At 43.0% G+C, this 26,497-nt stretch overlaps 1 protein-coding gene across 1 annotated transcript in view; it reads right to left on the reverse strand.

The window, feature by feature from the left end:
- The window catches only part of DCX (doublecortin), a gene marked incomplete at its 5' end in the record, with an annotated part of 82,145 nt that overhangs the window by 6,023 nt on the left and 49,625 nt on the right, over positions 1–26,497 (reverse strand). The window contains 3 exon segments of the mRNA XM_064573614.1: positions 1,158–1,252; positions 1,516–1,653; positions 3,654–3,756. Coding sequence (XP_064429684.1) covers positions 1,158–1,252; positions 1,516–1,653; positions 3,654–3,756 — 336 coding nt within the window.

The following is a 26,497-nucleotide window of genomic DNA, read 5'->3' on the forward strand; positions in this document are numbered from 1 at the left end:
AATAGGCGCTCTTACGCATCTGTTCACTCACAAACATTATTTGAGCATCGACTAGGACCCAGGCACTGTGCTCAGCACTGAGGATACAAAACGAACATGATGTCTTGCCCTTGAGGGGCCCAGTATTTAGTGGGGGAAGTAGACAGGTAAATACAGACTTTACAACACACTGTGGTGAATATTACCCCAGATACAGGAAGAACATGCTATGATATTGCAGAAAATGAACGTATTTCTATTTGAGGTGTTGAAGGATGAACAGACATTTTCAAGCAGAGAGGAGTGGTAGGCTCAAGGGATGGCATTCCAGGTGCAGGGAAATGGGGTGAGCAAAGACATGGAAGTATGAAAAGCTCGAGCTGCCTCTTCACCATTTTAGTTCCTTCTGCCCAAGAAAAAAAAACATGGCTGGTGATGTGCATGCTCCTGGCAGTGTGAGGCCGGGAGGACAGGCTGTTTTTCTAGGCCACGAGCATTTCAAAGCCAGCAGGCTGCTCGAGCTGCCTCAAACCGAAGAAGAGATAAAGAGCGTTTGTGCTCTCTGCCCCAAAGCTCCCAGACTCCCAGGCTAGAAGAATTCTCAGGGTGAGCCCTGAGCCTCGGGACGACGAATGGGAGTCTCCCGGACCACACAATTTCCTTCCCATGAAGAACTCACACTGTCTGTGCCTGACTCTAGTAAGCTTCTAAACTTGAACTTCTGTGGCCTTCTGCCTTTCAGATCAGTGTCACTCAAACTGCGGGTGCAAGCTTTTGCACCAGAACTTAAAAGAACACACTGCTGCCTTTATCAAAAAAATCGTGCTAGGAAAAAAGAGTCAGCTGAAGTAAATGTTTGCTTAGTGGCATAATTTGCATTTGGCACAAGTTTCTAATCTTGTCACAGACTGATAAATAGTTCATGCATTGGCAGGGATCCACAGACCACATTTTTTTTTTTTTTTGATCACTCACTATCCACTAATTAAAATCCTGTGTGACAAATCTCTGTGTTTCCTTTCAGAACCTGGCCTATATATATATATTTCTCGTTGTGGGAATGATGCAAATTATCTCGTTTCTCTTTTTGTTTTGACTTCTAAAAAGTTCAAAGTCAAATCTGAAGCTCAAGCACATCAACTCTGTTGACACTTTGGGGTGGCAGGTTTTTTTTTTACATTTTTGTTTCCGATTTTGATTTCTATTTCACATTTATGCTTGACTTGATTATGTCCTTGACTACGCTTTTGCTGGATGACATGGAAGATGAAGACTATGAGAACAAACATGACAATAAGCATTACGGCAAGCATGGCAAAGAGGCCAGAGTTCTGGTCTGCGTCCGTCTGAGTAGAACCAGGGGTTGCAGCCGTGTCTCCATGACTCCAAACAAGTTTGGCTGTTCAGTCCCTGAACTGAGAGAACTGGTGTCATGGAGACACAGCGGTGGTCACGAGGAACTCATTCCCCTGCATGCAGAGGGTGTGGGCCTCTGTCAGTGAAGTCAGCGTGCACAGTTAGGAGAAGAGCACTCACCATCTTGGTCGTTACCTGAGTCAGCTGGAGACTTGCTCCGGCGCATAGGGCCGGGGCTCTTAGCTGAACTCTTCTGAGGAGTTGGAGATGCCTTTGGGCCAGCTGTGGCCGATGGGTTTCCCTTCATGACTCGGCATTCTGGTAGAAGAGAACAGACAGCTCAGTAAAGCCACGGGAGAAACGAGCCTTTGGCATGTTACCAACTTCTGGAAACTGGAATAACCACCACAGGCCAAAGTACCCAATGGCTCAGGACTACAAGGTGGTCCTCATTGTTTGTAGGAATGACGGCTCTGAAGGGGGGGAGGCATGGGAGAAACTTTCAAAAAGTCATCTGGGCCAAGCCAGGTGTTTAAATCCCTGGATTATGGAAACAAGGGAAGGAGTTGAAAAGCAGGTTGGGTGGGTTATTAAATAGTCAACTTGATCATTTGTGGGCGCCCCAGCCACGTCTCAGAATAGCACCTGTTGACATAATTAATTAATTTCCTTGGAGAAGAGATTGACAGCTCAGAGGCTGCAGCCACACAGATGAAACATTCATGAGTAATTTAAAGGAAGAAGAGGGAGTTACCATTTACTGTTCATTACATGCCATGTATTGTAAGTCATGTCACTTTATAAATAGGCACTATCACCACGACCGCCGCCGCTGCCATCACGCATTTGTAGAGCTCTTTTTTATTTTCAAAATGCATGATCATAAATCCCAATGCTGGTTTAATGAATAAATGAGCCAGCAGTGACTCTGTCGCTCAGAGCTTATAGAAAGCTCTTGGGTGTGTAGAGGCGTCCGCCAAATGTTTCTGCTACTTGCCTCAACCTCAGTCTGCCACGCTCGGGGCACCTTTCTATGCAGGTCACTCAGCATCCCTACTGTGGTAATTTGGGGGCACTGATTGCGCTAACGCATTAGGAGAATTATCATACTCACTTTGCTGGTGAGGCTACAAAGAGTGTAAGCCTCTTGCTTAGGGCCACAAAGCAAGAAAATAGCAGAGCTAGGACTAGCAACCAAGTCTCTGAAGTCCAAATCTAGTGCTCTTTCCACTGTAGGTTTTCCAACCTTGTGCCGTGATGCTCAACGTGGAACCACATGGCTAGGTAGAGGGCAGTCTTTTCTTTGGACACTTCCTTGTCACCTCCTACTTAAAGATATATTGAAATATCAATTACCCAGAAAGATTAGGGGATCCTTTCTAGTAAACTGAGTTTTTTGGGGAAACTGAGTTAAGCAGAAAGCTCATTTTTGTTTATTTAACTTCTTGTTTTGACTGATGAACTTCAGTGATCACTGTCCAGAGCTGGAGATGTAGAAGGTATAGGAAATTGGAGATAGCCTGGGATTTGCTCAGCTATTCTATGGCCATTTGTCTCTTCTCAAAGTGAACACAGCAGAAATGCCACCTCTGTTAGGGTTCTTGTCACTCGAGCGGTTCATAAAGTCTATATTAATACAACTTGGTTTGTTTTTCTCACACGTTACCCCTCATAATCGGGAAAGATGTTTTGAATGTGTCTTCGCATCAAGATCATATCCTAACCTTGTCACTGTATGAGCTAATTCACCATTAACTTCTACATGGAACTTGGATTCAAGCAAAGGGAAGTGGGCAGATGTTTACCTCCTTCCTGAGATTAACAGCCTCTGGAATCTTGAGTCACAAAGCAGGAGGAATGGGGAAGCAGGCCAGAAAGTGGGAAGAGGGGAAAGATTTGACACTAAGAACACAGTGGAAAATCTTTCTAAAATGGAACCATCAACATGAGCCAAGTCGCTGGAGGATGTTGACTAGAAAAAAAGTATACATATAATATCCAAGTTCTGACTCCAAATGTTCCTTCCTATAGTTTGATTGCACCTGTCAGCCCATGTAACACATTATGTAGTTCGAGAAATATGGTCACTATTGGGGCAGAGAGTGAGTTTTATTGAGTTTGGAGGCTGGGAATCTGGGACATTCAGTCAACCTTTCACTTCGTGACTCACATATCCAAACATACAGGAGAAAGACTAACAATATTTGCCCTTGAGGGTCCATGCATGGATGTTCTCTAGGCCATATGAACCCATGAAAATCCTAAGGGATAGAAGGAGGGTGAACAATGGAGCAATAAAGTCCAGTGGTTGCACTTACCATTTTCATCCAGAGAAAAGTCATCCTGAGCATAGCGAAATTTTTCAGGACCACAGGCAATAAACACATCATCATCACCAAAGAAATCATGGAGACAGGTTACCTGTGGAGAGAGCAGAGACATTGGATTGACATGTGATTATCTTGTGACAATAAACTTAATATCATGTTGACAGGCGGGAAAAGCTTCACATCTGGGCCATCATCCTTAGCCCCCAGGGATCTCCATTTTTCAAATTACCAGGTTTATGGTCTGCATCACAGCCCCCAGTGAGTAAAGATACAAAGGAATACCACTGTCTTTCCATGTTTCATGTGTGGTAATCTTGTTTCCATTGCATTAAGAATAACTTCAAGACCAGGGCACCTCCGTGGCTCAGTCGGTTAAGCGTCCGATTCTTGGTTTTGGCTCAGGTCATGATCTCAGGGTCATGAGACTGAGCCTTGTGTCGGGCTCTGTGCTGGGCGTGGAGCCTGCTTAAGATTCTCTCTCCCTCTCCCTCTGTCCTTCCCCACTCATGCTCTCTCCATTTAAAAAAAAAAAAGAAGAAGAACTTCAAGACCATGTCCAAAGGGAATGTCTCTGCTTGGAATAAAAGTTCACAAGCAGGGGTGCCTGGGTGGCTCAGTTGGTTAAGTGGCTGCCTTCAGCTTGGGTCATGATCCCAGGGTCCTGGGATCGAGCCCCATGTCAGGCTCCCTGCTCAGCGGGGAGCCTGCTTCTCCCTCTCCCTCTGCCTGTCTCTCTGCCTAATTGTGCTCTCTCTCTGTCAAAAAAAATAAATAAAATCTTAAAAAAAACAAAAACAAAAAAGTTCACAAGCAGATGGCCCTGCAAATGTTACCTTTTCTCAGAGCTTTAAAGACATAGTGCTCCTAGCCCAACTCTGGGGCCAAAAGTGCAAGCCAAGACAGATGAGAAAGATCTTCTGCAGCCACAATAGATAGACTCTGTGGCTGACCAAGATGTGGAAGTTCCTCTCTTCATTTTCATGAGTTTTGAAAGAAGGGCACCAGTTCCTTATTGATTTGGACCCAGGAAATTGGACTTTTGCTAAAAATGGACCAAGAACGTGGAAGTAGCCCAGAATGCCATTCTTCCCTCAAGAACAAGGGGGGGAACTGTCCTGACCACTTAAAACTTAATCAAGAGCAATGAGTCCCCATAGGCTTGGGGCTCTGCTGGTAAAGCCATGTTCCCAGGATCCTTCCTGCCCTCTAGTGCCCTATGCATTGCAGCTCCTCCACAACAGAGAGATAGTCTCCCTAACCCATTTTCTGCACAAAGAAATGAGGGTCCCTGGGAAAGTATGTTGCTCCCTGCAGTCTCCCCACTTCTCAGCTTCCTAATTACATCTGATAATTAGTCCAGCACACCAGGGAAATCCCAGGAGAAACCATAGAGTCAGAACATTCTTATCCCAATCCTTAGCTTGAAAGTGTTCAAAGCTTCTAATTGTTCTAAGCTACCCATTCAAGCTGCCAGCAATGGCTTTCCAAAGGCACACTGCTCACAAACTAATAACAGCTTTCTGGGTGCAAAGAGCAATATTTCACATTTGAAAAAATGTTTATATTAATAACATCACCCCCCACCCAGGGTCTATTCAATCCTCGCCCACCCAGCCAAGATGATTACAAGATTAACACAAAGTGAGAGATGCTTAAAGATTATCCCCATTGTCTCGGCCTCCCAATCATCCAGGAGATGCCAAGATAAGGGAGGGGGACTTGGGGGACTGCCAGTGTTGCTCCTATTAAACCTCTTCCCAGCCCTGTGTCCTGACCTCATCAAACAGGCCAACATCTCTCTTCAGCCCACTTGTCCCTCACCCATTCATCCCACGATCACGTCATGGCAATGAGAGCTACACCACTAATTGAATGCTTATTCTATCACAGGCACTCTGCTAAGTACTTCCAAATCTTTCATCTCATTTTACTCTCACCCCAAATTCTAGAGGTTGATATTATTGTCATCACTGTTTCACAGATGAGAAAACTGAGGCCCAGAGACAATACGTGAATGACTCAGGTGGAGAGTAATGAAGCCAAACAAAAGCAGATCAATCTGACTCCAAAGCCTGTGCTTTGGGCCATGCAGTAATACAAAGCACTCATGCATAGTTCAGGCACTGGGAAGACGCAGATGTGTAAGACTCAGTCCGTGACTTCAGGGGCCTCACAATCTGATGGTGTGAGATACTCAATAGAGTGTCTTGAATGCTAGGATGTAGCATCTCAATGTCGTGTCATGAATGCTAGGATAGGAGTATCTGTAGGTGCTGTGGGAACTTCTTAGTACCACATCCAAATCATGCAGTCACTGACTGGCACTGTTAGTTCAATCAGCATCCTCCATATTGTCCTGGTGGCAAATCCAATGACAGAGGCTACACGGCTCTGCACCCTGCTGCGGACTCCCACAGATATCTTGGACCTTGGCTCAAGAAAATCTGGAGCCCCTAACTCTGATACATTGTGTGTCTCTGAATTGTTTGCCCCCTGGTGCCTCCTTGACCCTGCCAAGTCCCCATGTTCGAGGTTGGCCCTGGCCCTGACTTTCATTTTGGTCATGGGTTTAGGGAAGCCTCATCCTTGGGTGTCCCTCCGGTAGTGGCCTCTAGGATGTAGCACTTTGTCTCAAGCCCTGCCTGTATTCTCATGAGTATTCCCCTCGTCCTTCCCAGGTTTCCTGAATGTAACAACCAAGTTTATCTCTCTCTGTATCTCCCCATGGTTCCTGGTAGAGCACTTATCACATAGTGAGAATTTAGCGAGGGCTGTTTTTTCCTCAACCAAATGTAAAGGAAATAAGAAGGAGGCTTTTTGTAAGGATATGCAAAGGCAGAAAAGTAGGAACAAAAAAGAAATTAATCTTGGCAGACAACAGAAACTAGCATTGAAAGGTTTTGAAAGGTAACACAAATACACAAATTTAGGAATAAGAAAAGAATAATGATTATGCATTCAGAAGTCCTTCTCTGCATAAATATACTAATTCGTTCGAAAATTTAGATGAAATGAATGATTTTAAAGGAAAATGTAAATAAGGAGATTGGCTCAAAAAGAACTAGAAAATCTCAACCAACTACTAGCCATGAAAAGAATTGAGCAAACACTTCAAACATCAACCCTGCCCCCAAAAGGCACCAGAACATTCATTTTGGAGGTGCTTGTGGAAATTGCTTCCCAAAAACAAAAACCAAAAGCTCAAAAGCAGTCATTGCAGTGACACGCCATGATATCCTATTGTAGGACAACAAAGCCCTCACAGATTGCTCTGGGGGTTGCTGTTACAATGACCCACCCTCCTCCAACCCCAAGCCTTTTTGCCCCCACCCAGGCTTTGGGAAAAGCCTTTGGATAACCCCTCCTTTGGGGAGCTTCTAAGAGAGGCAAAGCCCTCGACGCTTCTGACAAACTTACAATGGTGTGGCTGGCTTCGAAAACATTCATTTTGCAATCCAGCTGTTCAGCATCAGGTTTCTTGTGTGATCCCTCCCTACATTTTACTGGCTCCCAAATGTAGACAAGTTCACATTGTGCATGTGAATACCCAGCTTTCCCAAAGGCCTTGGATACTGAGACACAACAGCTCTCCCTGCCTTTGTTACAAAGTTGGGGAAATAGAAGGCTCTCCATCTTAAATATGAGGAACCCAAAACACAGAGAGTCAAAGTGGCCCAAGGATACACAGATGGCTCATGGCAGAGTCGAGACTAGTGTTCAGGTTGTCCTGAGTCAATTCAGGACAAAGCAATTCAACTGTCTGAGAGAACATGCTTTTCCTAAAGTCCTGATTCAAAGGCTTGCATAGAGCCTAAAACAGGAGAGTCCCCCTTTGTCCTAACCAATACTTGATATTCATTAGAACATACTACTAGATTGAAAAAAAAGAAAGCATCTTTATGGATCATATTTTGAATCTAGGGACAAGAAGATTCTTTTTTTAAAATTCAATTTATTTATTTGTCAGTGAGAGAGAGAGAGAGAAGGGCAGGCAGAAGGAGAAGCAGGCCCCCCACTGAGCAAGGAGCCCAATGCGGAACTTGATCCCAGGACCCTGGGATCATGACCTGAGCCAAAAGCAGACACTCAACTGACTGAGCCACCCAGGCGTCCCTGAACAAGAAGATTCCTATTCACTACTATAACTGGCAACTGAGTATGTGGTAGAGAAGGAGGACAAGGAGAAGGAGGGGAGGAGGAAAAAAAGAAGAAAGGAGAAGAGAAGGAGAAGAATGGAGTGTAAGAAATAATTTCCAAATGAAACTCACACTCACAGCTGCTTTGTAAAATTCCATGGAGGTAGCACAACAGGAAGTCCACCTTAGCTTACATGGCAAATGCATAATTTTGCAACTGAGTTTTTTGAGATAAAATTTCCTTCATGAGGTGGCAACAGCAGTGGTAAATCTAATAATCATTATGATATCACTTACAGCATCCTCAGAGATCGAGGGTCTTGCTGACATCAGCTTTTGCATGAGTCACACCTGAGTCTTTAAGTCAGGGACAAGAACACAAAAGCACGATGCCTGTCTTTGTAATTAATTGACTGCCAGGACAAAATCAATAAAATCAACTCATATTAACATTGAACCATTGACTCAGTGTTCTTCCTTAAAAAAAGGGGGGGAGCACAGAAGACAAAGAGAACAATTCTAATCATGAGAAGCGGGAGAGAAGGTGACAGAGGAGAAGATGCCAAAGAATCTGAGTCTTGAGGGATGTGTGGGGTACAGTTGATGGAGATGGAGTAAAGGATATTCCAGGTAACTGCATAAAGGCAGGAATGTGTCTTTTCTCGGTAGCCCTAGAGAAAAAGACCTGCATCTCATCAACTACGGTCCCAGAGATTCTAACTCTCCAGAGCACCAGTGCTTAGACCCATCTACCAGCCTTGCAAACAAAACATACAGTTGTCTACTGGTGAGACGCAAGGTGAAGAGAAGGGCAGGGAGCATTTATGGGAAGAGGCGTGGCCCGGGTGGTGAAGAAGAGGGAATCTTGTGGCGAGGAAGACAAACCACACTGATTTCCCAGTCTTGCCAACAGTATGCCCAGTGCATGGAGAGAGTGGCTGGCAACCTTTGCAAGATGAATTAATGAAAGAGTCAGTAAACATTACGGATACAGCTTTTTCTAAAAGTTACCGCCATTCTTATTCTGGTTGGGCTCCAGAGGTTGGCACAGGGTTGGCTTGGTGAGCTGAGACAACATTTCTGAGATCACCCTGGCTTTCTTATCAACGCTGTTTTCCTGTAGTTATCTTGAAGTCTTACTTGTGGTTTCTCATGACAACATTTTTGCCTGGGTAAACAGCTCCTTGGTTCTGCAGGACCTCTATGGGCATAGGTATGTTTATTCAATGTTTTGAACTTCCATAAAATCTCTGGTGACAAAATAACAATGCCGCTTGCATTTGTAAAATATTTTTACTTTTTTCAAAGTACCTCTACATTTATAGTATTTTATGTACTCTTCCACAATTCCAGTTCTCCCCTCGACCCAATCCAACCAGGCTTCCATCCCCCTCACTCCACAAGGTAGGTTGCTCTTGTCAAGGTCAACAATGACTTCCGTGTTGTCAAATCCCATGGTCTCGTCTCTGGATTCATCTTATTCAAACTCCTAGCAACACTGGGCGTAAGCTGAGCAAGTCCTCATCCTTAAATACTTGCCCCTCTTCGATTCTGGGATCCCACAGCCATCTGGGTTTTCTCCCACCTCAACCTCCTTTGCTAGATTCTCTTTTTCTTCCAGAGTGCTCCATTTTTTTTTTAATTTTATTTTATTATGTTATGTTAATCACCATACATTACATCATTAGTTTTTGATGTAGTGTTCCATGATTCATTGTTTGCATATAACACCCAGTGCTCCATTTAATACGTGCCCTCTTTAATACCCATCACCAGGCTGACCCATCCCCCTAATCCCCTCCCCTCTAGAACCCTCAGAGTCCATAGTCTCTCATGGTTTGTCTCCCCCTCTGATTTCCCCCCCTTCATTTTTCCCTTCCTACTATCTTCTTTGTTTTTTAACATATAATGTATTATTTATTACAGGTCTGTGATTCATCAGTCTTACACAATTCACAGCACTCATCATAGCACATACCCTCTCCAATGTCTATCACCTAGACTACTCCATTTTTGAAAGCCCCAGTGCTCAGTTCTCAGATCTCGTCTCATCTTTTTTTCCCCCTTTTTCTCCCCTCTCTTCTTCATTTCCATTTATTTACTGGGTGATCATGTCCAGCCCCCAAGGCTCTACATACTATCGATATACCAATGACTCACACATTAATATCTCTAGGCCCTTCTTATCACTGAACTCAAGATTCATGTTCAGCTGCCTGCTTGATAGCTCCACTTAACCAAGATGGAGGAATGGGCATCCCAAATTTAAATCTGTCCAAGACTAAACTCATTTCTCCCCCTCCTCTAAATGGTACCACAATTCCTCCAGTTGCCCAAACCAAAAACTTAGAAGTCATCTGTTACTAGTGGTTATATTTCCCCCTTCCTGTTGTCACTGGCCTAGTTCAAGATCTAGTACAGTAGCCTCATACCCGGTATCTTGGCAGCACACCCCCCCCCCACCCCCTACACATATACTCACATGGCCCTCCATATTGTGACCACGACAGTACTTCACAATTTTAATCAGACATATCACTCCTCTGTTTAAAATCCTTCAGCCTGCCCATGATAGAGAGAATAAACTCCAACCTTTTGACCTTAGCGCTACTTTTATACTACACATGCTAGCCGGCTCCAGTCTGACTGCCTACTTTCTGCCACTCAAACACATCAAGACCTTTCCTGCCTCTGGGCCTTCACTTTGGAAGCTCCCCCTACCTGGAGGGTCGAGTATCTTCTGGGATGGTCACAGGGCAAGCTGCCTCTTGACAATCAAATCTAAAGAATCACATATTTAAGCCCTTGCGACCCTCAACCTACGTGCTATTGCTGCTTAGACTCTTAGTTCTTTTATTTTACCCCACAAATTAGTCATTACTCTTTTACTTCACAGTTAATATTGTTCAGATTTACCTACATATTTACCAGTTTATTTGCTCACTATTCCTTGTTACACCTTAGATCTTTCTCCAGGGGTCACGTTTGAATGAGGCACGTGTTAGGCCTTCCTACTCTATCTTTCATGCCTCAACCTCACCTTTATGTTTTCCACCTTCTTATTTCTCAGTGCTCCATTCTGGAAAAAAAAGATCTTCAGATCTGCCAGTTCACTCTTTCTCTCTTCAGATGTGTTTAATTTGCTGTTTGGCCCACCCACTGCATTCTATTTCATTTTTCCCCCAAATTTGCCTGGTCATAGCTGATAATCTCTTTTTCTTATCCCATTCTGATTACATGTTTTGTTTCTTGAAACAATCCATCTGGAGTTGTTTTATGTCTTGTATCCGATTAATTCTAGTATCTGAAGTCTTTGGGAATCCAAATCTCTTGTTTGTGCTAACTCTCCCTTGTGGTGGCTTGTTTTCTTGTATGTTTGATAGATACATATTTTTTCATTGTGAGCTCCTATTTGGTTGAACTAGGTCTTGGGGAATCCCGAGGGGTCTAGGTTGGGGATGCTCTCCTCCAAAAAGATGTGAATTTGCTTCTGCCAGGTGCCAAGAGGCACTAACAACATGGGGCCATCTTTTCTCGGCAGTGCTTTGAACTGTGACATGTGAACTTTGAACATGTGACATGAGGACCGTAGATTTGAACTCCAGGCCTGTGTTAGAACAAGCTTTGAGTTGCAAACTCAAGGGAAGGCTCTTCCACTCTGCAGCATTCACACTCAAAGGCACAGCCCCTAAATTAGTCACTCTCATAATCAATTTCAATAAAAGCTCCTCAGGAAGTTGATGATACTGATCCACAAAAGGAAACAATTCCTTCACACTACACTCCTTGGTTCCAGTAGTTTCTTGGTTTTGCCCTTCCCCCATGTTGACTACCTTCTTGGTGACCAGAGGTCTTTTTTTTTTTATGTTATGTTAATCACCATACATGACTTCATTAGTTTTTGATGTAGTGTTCCAGGATTCATTGTTTGCATATAACACCCAGTGCTCCATGCAGAACGTGCCCTCTTTAATACCCATCGCCAGGCTAACCCATCCTCCCACCCCCCTCCCCTCTAGAACCCTCAGTTTGTTTTTCAGCGTCCATAGTCTCTCATGGTTCGGGTGACCAGAGGTCTTAAAGGGACTTTCTGTCACCCCTTCACAATTTTTACCTTGCACGGGCAGGAGCAGCTTTGAGGCTAGTGGCCCAAGCTCAGACTCACTGAAATCTGCATTTGGCCTAGCATCAAGGTCTGACACACTATTGTCTTTTACTTTTAGTTTATCTATTATAGATAACGATAGCCAAAGGACTGAATATTTTGTCTTTCTCTTATTAGCTTGCACTTCTTTAGAGATGCCTAGGGCAAGGTATGGGTAAAGGACACAGAGCTTCCAAGCATTTTGAGTGTGCGTCTCTCCCTGCATCTCCATGTGTTCACCAACCGAGAAGCTCTCCCAACACTCTCTTTTTTGTTTTTTTATGGAGGCATCTTTACATAGGCATGATCGATTATATCATTGGCTATTCATGATCCATTCAATATCCAGCCCCTCTCCCCTCTCCAGAGGTCTGGGGGTGGGACTGAAAGTTCCACTACTAATCACCTGGTTGATTCTCTTGGCAACCAGCCCACATCCTTAGGCGGTTTCCAAAGTCTCCTCATTAACATAACAAAGAACACCTTCATCACTCATCCCTTAGGATATTCCAAGATAAGTTTTAGGAGCTCTTTGACAGAAAAAGGATAAAGACCAAATATATATATTTCTTACAAAAAACATTATCACAACATCAGACCCAGCACTTCCACTTCTAGGTATATACAGAAAAGAAAAGCATTGAAAGCAGTGACTCTAATAGGTCCTTGTATGCCGTGTTCATTAGAGCATTATTTACAATAGCCCAAAGGTAGAAACAATCCAAGTGTCCATCAATGGAAGGATGGGTAAACAAAACACATACAAAGGAATCACACTGTACTCATACAATCCAACCACAAAAGGAATGTGGCTCTGATACATGCAGCCTGGACCTTGCAAACATTATGCCAAATGAAATAAACCAGACACCAAAGGACAAACACTATATGCTTCTATTTATATGAAATAATCTAGAATAGACAAAATCATTGAGATGCAAAGTAGATTAGAGGTTCCCAGAGGCTAGGGGAGAGGGGGATTGAGCAGTTATTGCTTCATACTTACATAATTTCTGTCTAGGGTGATGAAAAAGTTCTTGAACTAGATAGTAGTGATTGTTGAACAACACAGTGAGTGTAATTCATGCCACTGAATTGCACACGCGCAATGGTTAAAATGACGAATCTTTATAGTACATATAGTACATATTTTACTACAATTAAAACCCTTAGTAATATACCAAAAAATCATTGAATTATACACTTTAAATGGATGAATTTTGTAGTATGTGAATTATATATCAACAGAGCCGTTTATAACTTTTTTTTTTTTTTTTTTAGATTTTATTTATTTATTTGACAGAGAGACACAGCGAGAGAGGGACCACAAGTAGGGGGAGTGGGAGAAGGAGAAGCAGGCTTCCCGCTGAGCAGGGAGCCCGATGTGGGGCTTGATCCCAGGACCCCGGGATCAGGACCTGAGCCGAAGGCCGACGCTTAACGACTGAGCCACCCAGGCGCCCCAGAGCCGTTTATAGTTACAGTTTGTTATAATTTATCCAGGACTTAGTTGCACTGTAACAGGGAGGCTTTTTAGAATACTTGGTCTGTCATATTGCAGAGGCAGAAGTCAACCTTCATCTATTTGGAGAGGGTGTCCTTATCTCCTGATCTAAACTAGAACCACCGCCACCACAGAAGCTCCAAAACAATAGAGCCCGCTTCTGTCTTGTTCACCACTGCATCTCCACTAAATTCCAGTGTAAAAAGTCAAACATTTAAAAAATATTATCATCAATAATAGCAAGAGTCTAAGGATCCTAATAATTAAATTTTAGTTTCCTAATTAAGGCTATTCCAGTATGACAAGGTTATTCTAGACCGCTAGTGATCCCTGTCCTCTACACCGCATGTTAGACAGAATCATAAGAGATGAACATTGACCTCTTTACTAAGTTCTGGATCTATCGGCTTTCCAGTTATTCGTATAAAACAATGCAGTGTCAAGCTGCTCGCCCACTAAAGACCGTTTCTTAAGCACCTTAGTTGCCCTATGGGTTTTGTCCTGTCTCACTTTTGTCCATCAGAGCATCCACTTCTTGAAGGCACTTGACCATGTCTCTGATTCCCTTCGTCTTGCCTCAGGGTGCTTAGCTTTAGTGTGTGACCCATCCTTAGGGCCTTAGGAAACAGTATTGACTGGCTGCTTGCAGTGGGAGAGATGGGTATTCTGTTCCCACTATCTTGTGCCACCCTCAGGGAATTCTATGCCCCTCTGCAAGCTGGTCTACCTATTTCTATGGCAAGTCACAGTGAGGCTAGCTCCCTCTGATCCTCCAGCACTAGACCTGACTGGGCTTTTCTTTTTCCTTGCCTGGTGAAGAGTGACTGGTCCTTAGAAGCTCTTCTCATAGGTCTCTGGGATGTAAAGTAGCACGCGAAACTTCAGGAATAGATGGAGTTTCTGTCAATGGATTTTGCATAGCCAACAGTGACTCTCCTTCCACCTTCATTCTAGAATTTCCCCCACAAAACTGAAATCTACATCTCAGCTGGGCTATATCAGCCCTCCAGATTATTCTTTCTGCCTTTAAAACGATTTATCTCTGAATGGCCAAAGGTCATAACGACCTTTCATTGCTTTGCATTTGTCAAGTGATCTCACCTCCATTACCTCATTTGGTTCATTAGCCCTTCTTCTTCTTTTTTTTTTTTTAATGAACGAAGAGTGAAAGCCCATCAAAGTTAAGTGACTTGTGCAAGACCACAGTGCTAGTTAAGTTACAGAGCTGATACTAGAACTCAAGACTTCTTCTTTCACTCGGACACACCGGATACCTAAGTTACAGAGCAAAGGCACTTATTTCCTAGGTGGGAAGACCTGGGTAAGGAAATCCAGTAGGGCACTCTGGGTAGTATGAAAATATCTATGCCCTGGGAAAGAAGAGCAGAGAAGGGGAGATGGGAAGGAGCAAGGCTTTCTACCCTATTTTACCAGAAGCTGGTTGTGATTTAATAACCTGAGCTAGGCAGTGCCAGCTCCCCTGGAAGCCTGGCAACCCCTCAATGCTCAAGGGTGTTTTTTCCTTAGCTTTTCTTTGCCATTTTCCAAGAGTCTCTGTGTCAGGTCCCACTGGGGGCCTCGCAGGGATGAGAACAGCTGCAGAGGCGCTGGAGTTGGGCTGCTGAGTCCATGCCCAGGACCGACACCTGCCCTTCCACAGGGCCCTGGGGACAAGTTGGCTCAGAGAAACAGGGACGAGACAGAACTCCATTCATCAGCGAGAACTGGGGTGGAAAAACCCTGCTTGATCCCTTGGCACCACTAAGCTCTAAGGTTGGCTCTGAGCCCCACACAACTCCAGATTCTGTTCAGCAGGGTCAATTAAAATAAGAGAGTGTACTTGTAGGGCCCATTGCTGTTATCAGTTGCATTTAACGAGTTATCTGGTGTCTGCTATGCACAAAGTATAGTGGGAATATGGCTTTCGAATTCAGTAGAGGAAGGAAAGGTTTGTTTCAAAAAGGAAGTTAATGTCTTTCTAGATTCTGGGTTAATTCTTGCCTTTGACTCACTGTGGAATCAGATAAGTTGCTTTCTCTCTGGGTCTCAGTTTCCCCTGCTGTAAGGTGAGGGTGCTGGTCTGGAGCCTTTTGAGGTCTGTGACTTTTTTGTGTCACAAGCCCTTTTGAGAATTTGATGAAAGCTATGGAGCTTCTCAGAAAAAATGCATATGTGTAGATAGATAGCTTATTTTTCGTATCATTTCAGGGCTTAAATATTTCCCTGAAGCCCATCTATAGATCCTAAGTTAAGAACCTCTGGAGTAGTTGATTTCCGAGGTCTCTTCTAGCCCTGACAGTCTCTGAAACATTCCAAGTTGGACACAGTTAATGAGCAGAGACACCAGGGCCAGAATGCTGGCAGCTGTGGTGGAATCCCAGAGGCTTAACTGTACCCCCCTTCCCAGGCTTCCTGAGACTCCAGTCCAAGGGAAGCAAAAGGATGTAAGCTCATTCTCTGCAAACTGAGTCCAAGGGAAGCAAAGGGGTGCAAACTGATTTACAGCAAACCAGAGACTGGAGTGTGCATCTGATGGTTGTCTCCCAGGATGCTGGAATTTAGCAAGGATATGACCTTTGTGGGAGAGAGTAGGCGCAAGAGTCATGGCCTCTAAATGTGCCTCAATGGTTGGTTGGGGAAAGGACAAAGAGCATTGGTGAGGAACATACAGCTCAATTTCAGATGTTCTGAGCTAATGACTTAGGAGGTGATTCTCAACATGGCTGCACAGAACGCTAACGGCCATAAACCTACTGCATTCCCCATTTATGAGACTAGATTTTAGTACTAAAAAAAGATCAGGAGAGAAGAAAAGAAAGAGATTTGGTTGGGTGTACCAGTCGGGGTCCCAGTAAGAAACCCACGACACACTCGGATTGGATAAACTGAGTGGTTTAACAAAGGGGATTGCTTACAAAAGTATGGGCAGGGTACAAATAAGGCACAGGGGATACTGCAGTGTCCCAGGACTAGTAATAGCGGGGTCCCCTATCACCCTTATTCCTGAAAGAGAGAGGGGAGGGAGCAGTTACCAGAACCTAGAGGAAGGAGAGAGCACGAAAATGATATGAAAAGAGCTCCCTGATCGGAGCTGTGACCTTCAGTCAAAAGACGCCCAGCAACTTTCCAGGCAGGGGGCCAGGGAATAAACAGCCTAACCTTACTTTTCTCCTCTCTGCCAGGGTTCCCCATGGGCTAAACACAACCAGAATCCAGAAGACGAGGGAGCCTGTTGACAGGGAGCAGGGCGGCGTAGGGTAGAAAGTAGAGAGTAAATCTGAAGAGGAAGGTCTGGAGAGCAGGTCTGTCATTGCAGGCAAGAGAAAGGAACTGTTACCATGGCCTTGAATGTGACATCCACCCAGCAGGCCCTGTGACATCTGGGCAAGAATAACTGAAAAGGTGTGAACTGCAATTAAGCGATAATGATACCATTTTGCATGTGTAAAAGCCTTTACATGTTTCATGCTGCTTTCACCTTATTGGCTCCTCTGAGCCGTGGACTTACCATGTAGGCAAATGGGTAGTTTTAGTCTACACATGAGGAACCTGAACTTCAGCTAAGGTAAGGGAATTTGCAAGCTCAAACGTCGATAAAGAGGAAGATGGAGACTAGAACATGGGTTTGGACTCCTAGTCTAGGGCCATTTGCACTATACCTTGTGATCTTTTCTGTGTCATGTTTCAGTCCACAATGTTGCTCTGACAGGACTTTATAGGAGTCCTACTACTGACAGATGTGAAAATCCACCACAAGGGCAACAATGAGGAACAAAACTGCAGGGACTGCTTCCTCACATTTTGAAGAAAGGGTCAGTATGATGCGGTGGTAAGAAAACAGGCTGAGTTGGAAGATAAATAAGTGGGTACAATATTCTTTGCAACTGTTTTCCAGAGCAGAGACTCCTAGACCCAGTTCTTCCCACATCCTCTCTCCTTCGTTTCTGGCCTCTGGGTATCCTACCTCATCAGCTACAGACTTCCACTGTAGAGGCTGTCATAGCTTGAAAGTAGGAAAGAAATGGAAATGAAGAAGTAAAAGCCCAAGGCAAATAAGAAAACAGAAACTTACCATGTCTTTTCAAACTCCATTGCAAAAAATAAAAACGTGTTTTCAAACTTGTCCCAATTTGCATGTAAACCAAGAAGGAAAACCAGGAGCTGGTCTACCCTTGAGTTTGCAATTAAGTAGGACTAGAGGAAAATTCTGAGGGTTCAGTGTTCTTAGGAACTGCATAGTGCTTAATGGAAGAGATGAGTCAGGCACTAGATGTGAAAGGACATTTGGGAAGGATGGGATTGCAGATGTCTCTGCCTGCAACCTTAAATTCCTTGTTCTAAAGATAATTAGAAGCCAGTGAATCCTAGAAGGTTCAAAGCCAATGAGCTTTCACGATCCATAGATTCTAGAGCAGTTCTCAGCCCAGGGTCATTTTGCCTCCATCTAACTCCCCCAAAGACATTGGGCAATATCTGGAGACATTTTGGGTTGTCACAACCTGGGGGTGGGGGTGCTACTGACATCTAGTGGGTAGAGGCCAGAGATGCTGCTAAATGACCTACAATGCACAGGACAGAGCCACACAACAAAGAACTAAAGAACAATCTGGACCCAAAACATCAATAGGGCCAGGCTGGAGAAACCCTACTCTAGGGCATCTCTCAATGGTCAAGATGTTACCCATGCTACGACCACAACCCTCTCCACTCCCCAGCTGTAAAGATGGCCTCCTTGCTTCCACCTATGGACGGTAGGCTAGCAACTCTCCAGAGCCAGTTCAATGTCAGCAGGCTATTGGGCTAAAGCAGAATTCATCTCATTTCCCAGGGTAGTTTGTTGTTGTTACTATTGTCCATCGCTATTGAGTTTTTGACCCTTGGCCTTACTTTAACCCCGCTAAGAAGCTTATTTCCTAGTTCCTAACTGCTTGTCTGGTTAATGACTCACAGCCTTCCTAGACCTCTGGTTTTTGCAAAGCCCTTGGCTCTTCTAGTCCTGGCATCTTTCCCAGGCTCTGAGGTCCAACTTCATCCATGGTTTCAGTACTCAGTACAACACTGTTTTACTCATTCCATTCTGGGACACCAAATGGGGTTTGGGCTGGTAATTACCCTAGACCTGTTGCCTCTTGAATCTGTGTGAGAAAGTTGCCTGCCCCAGGAAGGAAAAGACTCAATGAAATATCAACTAGTACAAGAGGTACTCCTTGTACTCCTTTGACTCTGTGACTGTCAAAGTTGTAAGAGAAAGACCGAGAAGATGCTTTTTGATGCAACACATTTCAGAAGACTTCTGTGTCAGCTGGCTTAAGGAGAGACAGAAAGATGTCCTACACGATGTTGTCTTTTTTTTTAAGATTTTATTTATTTATTTCACAGAGGGAGACACAGAGAGAGAGGGAACACAAGCAGGGGCAGAGGGAGAGGGAGAAGCAGACTCCCTGCTGAGCAGGGAACCCGACTCGGGGCTCGATCCCAGGACCCTGGGATCATGACCTGAGCCGAAGACAGACGCTTAATGACTGAGACACCCAGGCGTTCCACAATGTTGTTTAAATCTCATCAAGCATGTACTTCATGTTTGAAGAAGGAAAAAAAAAAAAAACCGCTGAGGATAAACTGAGACCCCACGGTTGAAATAATGTCTGATTTGGCCCTTTCTCAAGTGTTAGCCTCATACGTTTAGGAAGGAGTACAAAAAAGGAATTTGAAGTGACAACACAAAGTATGAGGATTATAACCATGAAGGCAAGTAGGAGTAACTGCTGTATTCCTAACAAACTTTTTTTTCCTGATTTTTGAGACTCAGGGTGATATTTGTGCAAAGGACTGGCTCCTAGTCCTGGTTCAGTCACATGTTGCTATGTGATCATGGGCAAGTCACTCACACTTTATTCCTCATCTAAAAAAATGGAACTGATATACTATAACTGTAGTTTTTTTTTTTTTCCAATTTGGAACAAAAAGATAGTGCATATGAAAGCCTTGAAAAGCATTAATGTTCTATGAATGCAAGTTATTATAATTATTTTGCAGAAGATGTGTGACCTAAGGGGAAATGAATGTGGATAAGGAGGGACCAAACAAAGCTGGTAGGGGAAATCAGGTTTTGACAAAGGAGAGACAGAGACAAAGAGGTAGAGACACACAGGGGCAGGAGAGAGACAGACAGAAGCAGAGAGAGAGATAAAGAGAGAGAGAGACAGAGAATCTTCTGTGAACTATCTTCGTCCTGTTTTACAGCACCCAAGGACTAGAAGGAAAATCCACTTTCTCTGCCCCTACAGAGCACTTTATTTCCACATTCTGGGCATAGCTGTACCTATCTCCTTTTATAAAATCTTTGCAACAAAGGACTCCCTAACATGATTTAGTAATGCACTCCGGAATTGATCTTTTAGGCCAAAAAGTTCTTCTGAATTCAATCGCTTGTTGAATAGCAGTCACTGAGTGCTTATGAGAATTTAGCCACCATGGTAACCGTTTAGGTAACAAAGAATACGACACAGCTCTTGTCCTCGAGGAGCTGTCAGTCTGGTGGAAATTCCTTGGTTGAGTTCCTTCTGTCACAATTTAAATCTCTTCTTGCCTCTGACCTACATGTAATGGTCTGAAACGTTGACTTTGGGACCTTGTTTATACAATCGTCTCAACTGCCTCACGGTTCCAAGTTTTGACTCATAGCAATTGTGTTTTGAGCCTGTTAAGACTGAAAACTTACACAATTAAATTAGTTTCCCTTAAGAATGGGGGAAATAATCCAAGTCCAATATATTGGCAACCAGTCCAACTGGTTGCTGGGAAAGGATGAGTTGATTGCACATTTCTGAAGACTAATTTCTAGATGCTAGAGTATTCATAGCTTAATCTGCATCCTGCCCAGGGTTGTAGGTAATGCCTAGAGAGGACTATAACTGAACCCTAAGGAATAAAGCTCTAATAGTAGACATCTCTTATCCCTTAACATTTGGTAAAGGATATCTGAGAGCCTTTGATGGCCCCTTCAAATCACTCTCTTCATGCAAACCATCTCTAAAGTTCCATTTCCACTTTCTTTTAGTTCACATTCCCATTATGCCCATCACCATGTTTAATGAGCCAAATTCGTTCAAACACAGCTAAAAGTCAAATACACAAAGAAGGTAGGATGATTCCTGTGAGAAAGAGAGCTTCTGCGGCAACCCTCAAGGAGGCCGGGAGACAAAATGCTTCTCTGAAGACACCCAGGAGGAACGGCTAGTGAAAGTTCTGTATTCTCCCCCTCCTCACAAAAAGGCCTTTCTTTTTTCCCCTCTTCAAATCCATTCCACCTCCCACACAGAGAGGCAGGACTAGTGGCAAGTTTAAGCAGGAATGCAAATTGAGGGATGTGTACAGGAAGACAGAAATAGACTGTATAAAATGGCAGCCAGTGTGATCGCCTGGAAGAAGCTCAACTCAAACCTTTCCACTGAGAGCAAAGCAGCCCCTGTTTACATTCGTCCCCTGCATGGGCTGCTGGGATCAGGAGTCAGGCTTTCAATGGTTTACAGCAACAGGACAACCCCTTGGAGGGCTGAGGACCCACTCTCACTGTGCCTCTTACCCAAATGAGTGGTAAGATCCACATCGAGGAGACAAGAACCTTCGCTGGACTGAACCTGCATGGTGACATTTCCCAGTCCCAGCGAAGACCAGGCTTGTTGCAGCTTCCACAAAGCAAGCTCCGCATGGAGTGCGGGAGACAAGCTACGATCACTTGAATCTCATTTTCTCCACATTTACAGTAGATCAAGGGTCATTTAATACATGGTTGAAACAGAGCGTATGGATGAATTTCATTTTCCGGTCACTGAAGGTTAGCCTTTTCAAAAATTCACTTATACTTTGGTTCCAAATTTTGTTCAAGCAAAAGTTTGAAGAAAAAAAAAAAACAACAACTAAACATCAGACCCTGGCTATTTGTTATTCCCCTATCAAGGTAGAAAAATCGGGGTTTAATTATTTATTAATCGGTTAAATTAAAAATCAGTTTAATTAATTATTGCAACATCTTTAGGTGTCTTTGCACCCTCCCAGACTAGCACAGGATTGGGCATCTAGTAGGTTCACAGAACATTTATTTCTTTTAGCATTCCAACGAATCGCCATTTACTGTATTTGTGTGTGTCTCCATAGCTGATCTCCTCTCTTTTTCAGATACATACAGCCTGAAGTACATCTGTTATTAACCTAATATCTTCAATTTCTTGAAATAGTTTCCTGTTTTGCTTATTATCTCTGTCATTAACAGTTACTGACCTAGGCCCTCATCCGGAACTCAAGGGCAGATGTGCATTCTTCTGGTCATTTTTGTGCTGAGGTTATGCTTTAGCCATCCAAATTCAGCTCAGAGTGGACAAACTACAGCAAGCGGAGAACATGGAGCCAAGAGAAGGGGAAGGGAAGAGAGACAGGGAGAGCCATCTGAAATGCTTGCTGGGCCATGGTTCAGAGAAAACTGCCTCCCTAGACTTGGCTGTCTTTCTAGGCCAGGCCTCTGTCAATAACACATTTATTGGCCATCCTGACTTCAGCCTCTGATTTGCCCAATTCAAATATACTTTTTCCAAGAAACAGCTCTCCGAGTCATGGCCCCTGACCATGACAAACAATGCTGTTGAAAGGTCCGAGTGAATGGGACCATTTTCTCTAAATGAGTCACCACCACCTGGAAAGTTCTTGGAAAATGGAAGAGGCGCCAGAAGGCTAAAGACAAGGAAATGTTGTCCTACTTTTTGAAAAGGGAAAGAAGTATATCTCAGAAAATATAAACCAATAATTAACTTGATGCTGATACCCAGAAAAATACTGCAAAAGGGCTATTAGAATACTGTTTGTGAGCACTCAAGCAAAATTAGGATCACTAGACACAAATAAGGGTCAGCACAAGCCATGCCCAGCTACCTTTTCTTTTGATAAAACTTCTAGACATCTGTGGGGGATATAAAAATATAGTTTAAAAAACATGGTTTGTGTACTGACTATGCCCTGGGCCAGGGTTGGCAAAATACTTCCTTCTTGAGCCCATGGCAGAAATCATAACCCCTCACAACATGCTAGCGCTGAGTTCCTCCCCGATGTGCACTCCTTCTCAGTAGGCAGTCACCTTAGTACACCTGCCATCCCAGGCTCACAGTCTGGAGATGCAGAAAATACATAAGACCCTTTTAGGAATTCATAAAATAGTAAAGTATGTTAGTCATTAAAATTCTAGTATATTATAGACATGAGACCCATCAATTCTGCTTCAAGGAGGAAGAATGAGGGCATAGCAACACTTCACAGAGGAGGTGACATTAGAAATGGGTCTCAAGGGGCACCTGGGTGGCTCAGTCGTTAAGCTTCTGCCTTTGGCTCAGATCATGATCTCAGGGTCCTGGGACCGAGCCCCACGTCGGGGGTCTCTGCTCAGCGGGGAGCCTACTTCTCCCTCTCCCGCTCCCCCTGCTTGTGTTCCCTCTCTCACTGTGTCTCTCTCTGTCAAATAAATAAAATCTTAAAAAAAAAAAGAAAGAAATGGGTCTCAATAGATGAGTAGGAGTTCTTCAGGTAAAGGAACAGAAATGCCATAAAATATCAGTCTGAAGTTTTTGAAGTTAGGTCTTGATTATACATTTGTTGGCAAATTGAAGAACTGGGGGTTTAATGTCAGTGTAATGAATTGTAGCTTTACTTGAATAGCCCTGCCAAAAGAAAGCAATTGATGTTAAATGATAGAATCAAGATTTCAGAAAGTTTTCTGGGGCACCTGGCTGGCTCAGTCAGTGGAGTATGCGACTCTTGATCTGGAGTTGTGAGCTCAAGTGCCATGTTGGGTATAGAGATTACTTGAAAACAAAATCTTAAAAGAAAAAAAAAGTTTTAAAAAGTTTTTTAAAGGGCAGGACTTATGGGCCAAAAGCAAAGATTTCTAATGTTCCTTTGAGTTCCAGGAGAGATTATATTTAATGCACTTAATAAATGTAAAGTTCCACATTTAGATTTCCAAAAATCAACTGTATATGATGGAGCAAGATGGATATTAACAGCAGCCTTAGGATTTTAGTTGATCCCAAGGCTAATATGAGTCATTAATGTGTGAGAGTTAATAGTGAGGAATAGAATGACACAATGAAAAGATCTCTGGAATGGGAGTTAAGAGACCCAAGTTTAGTTCTATCTGTCTTGCTAAGTCACCATGTGACCTCAGTAAGTCACTTTGCCTCTTTGGGCCACATTGTTCTCTGAAGAAATTGGACTCAATTCATGGTTTTCAAACTACGCTCTTCAGATCCTTGGGATGCTTCTTGGGCTACCTTGGGGAACAAGAAGGAAGCTGACATGAAGGTTCTGTAACCTCCCACCCTCCTTTCATTTCAACAAGAGAAACTCTTGAGTTCTTGTTTCTTAAGTTCTTAAGTGGAGATTTACAATATCAGACATCAAAATAAACTATAGTATTTAAAACAGGGTAGTATTATGCCAGGAACAGGCAGAAATAAATCCATGGAACAGAGATCATAGATGAATTGAGAGTCAAAATGACACTTCTAATCAGTGGAGAAAGAATTTAATTATTTTATAAATTGGGATGAGACCTTGCCTATCTCTTTTGAAAAACGGTAGACACTTCCCTGTAGCTCACAAAAAACACAAAAAATAGAGATGAGCATAAAAGGAAAAAACAATAAGAATGAAGAAATAGAGAAGAATGCTTTGATCATCTTCAGGTAAGGAAGGCCTTCTTCAACAAGATCTAAAACACAGAAGCCACGAAGTAAAAGAGTAATAAATTTGATTATGCCAAAATTAAAGGCTTTTAATTTAACATTTTACAAAAAAAGAAGAGGTAAATAAATCAAATAAATAAATACAAGTTATAAGACAGAGAATACTGGCCACATATTCAACAAAGGATTACCTTCTAAAATATATCATATCAATGTTTTTTATTTTATTGTTTTATTTTTTAAAAGATTTTTTTATTTATTTGACAGAGAGAGAGAGCGAGAGATCACAAATAGGCAGACAGGCAGGCAAGGGAGAGGGAGAAGCAGGCTCCCTGCTGAGCACGGAGTCCGATGCGGGGTTCGATCCCAGCACCCTGGAATCATGACTTGAGCTGAAGGCAGATGCTTAACCGACTGAGACACCCAGTCACCCCCATATCAGTGTTCTTTAAAAAGAACAAAGAATCCAATAGGAAAATGGGCAAAGTAAATAAACAGGCAACTAATTAACTAATTAATTTAAAATGGCCAAAATTCTCACTCACTCAATCTCTATAATCTCAGGGCAATGCAAATTAAAGCAGCAATTATATATTATTTTTATCCATCAGACTAGTAAAAATCTAAAAGACTGATGAAAGTGTTGCAGAAAATATAAGAAAACTGCACTCCTAAACACTGTGGATGGGAGTAAACATTTATAAAGGCTTTTAGGGATGGAACAATTGGCAGAATGTATCAAAACAGAAAATATATGTAATCAATGACCCAGTAATATACCTCTAGGAATCTAATGATATACGTACAAAGATGCTTATTATAGTATTGTACGTAACTGCAAAAATTGGAGGCAACCTAACTCTCCACCAATAGAGAACTATTTCATAAACTACAATATATCCATACTAGAGAATACCATGCAGCTATTAAAAAGGAATGCAATGGGAACGTATATACCCATACAGAAAGAGCTCCAAATGGTGCAAAAGCAGATTGTGGACAAATGGAGATTATGTGATCTTATTTAAGAATAGATATATTTATCTCTACCTCCATCTCTATGTGTAAATCAAGGTTTCTCAACCTTGGTACTGTTGACATTTGGGGTCAGATGATTGTTTTTTGTGGGTTTTTTAGATTTTATTTATTCATTTGAGAGAGAGAGAGAGCGAGAGCATGTGAGTGCGTGAGTGGGGAGGGGCAAAGGGTGAGAGAGAGAGAATCTGCAGCAAACTCCACACTGAGTGCCGAACCCAGTGTAGGGCTCAATCCCACAACCATGAGATCATGACCTGAGCTGAAACCAAGAGTCTAATGCTCAACGAACTAGCTGCCCAGGGGTCCCAGATGATTGTGGGGTTTTTGTTTTGTTTTGTTCTTCTTGGAGGAGCTGTCCTGTGCACTGTGGGAAGTTTAGCAACATTCCTGGCTTCTATCCACTAGGTGACAGTAACATCCCACCCCCAGCTATGACAACGAAAAGTGCTTCCAGACATTGCCAAATGTTCCCCTGAAAGACAAAATTGCTTTGGTTGAGAGCCACTGATATAAATGTATTTAGAAAGGGCTAGAAGGATACACATTGAACACTTAACAGTGGTCACCTCTGGAAGGAGAAAGAGTAACTGGAGAGGAGGAGAAAGGACATTCACATATTCTCTTTATACTTTTGGATTGCTTGACTCACATAAAAATGATGATGGATGAATATGTTATGTGTATGCATTTTCAAAAAACACTAAAAAGCAATGAACTTCGTGTCTCTCAGATGTCCAGAGTTGAAAGGATCACTTTCTAAAGGGAAATTGTCAGTATCTTTAAAAGAGCTAGACTTCAAGGGCGCCTGGGTGGCTTAGTCGGTTAAGGGTCTGACTCTTGTCAGACGTTCACGTCATGATCTCAGGGTTGTGAGATGGGGCCCTGTATCAGGCTCCGTGGCTCAGCAGGGAGTCATCTTGAGATTCTCCCCCTTCCTCTGCCCCCCAGCTCATGCTATCTCTCTCTCTAATAATAAATAAGTAAATCTTTTAAAAAATAGCTAGACTTCAAACTCTTAACTTTCATTTCAGCATATTTTGAAGTTTGGTTTTATTAATTTCACCTAAGCTCCTAAACTGTTACCATAAATCCAATCCTCAGGCCTATTGGGAACTATCTCCTTATAAAATGTGAAAAATAAACGAATCCCAAATACCCAACTAAGCAAATAACGAAGTTATTTTCCATCAAAGGCTCATCTGTCCCTTCTTGTTTCTTCTATAACGGGTTGTAAATCATCTGTGCATTTCATTTGCAGTAAAATTTACAGCTATGATACG

The sequence above is a fragment of the Mirounga angustirostris genome, unplaced genomic scaffold (assembly GCF_029215605.1).
Source record: "Mirounga angustirostris isolate CCGP_5_RB_7025 unplaced genomic scaffold, mMirAng1.0.hap1 SCAF_11, whole genome shotgun sequence".
Lineage (NCBI taxonomy): Eukaryota > Metazoa > Chordata > Mammalia > Carnivora > Phocidae > Mirounga > Mirounga angustirostris.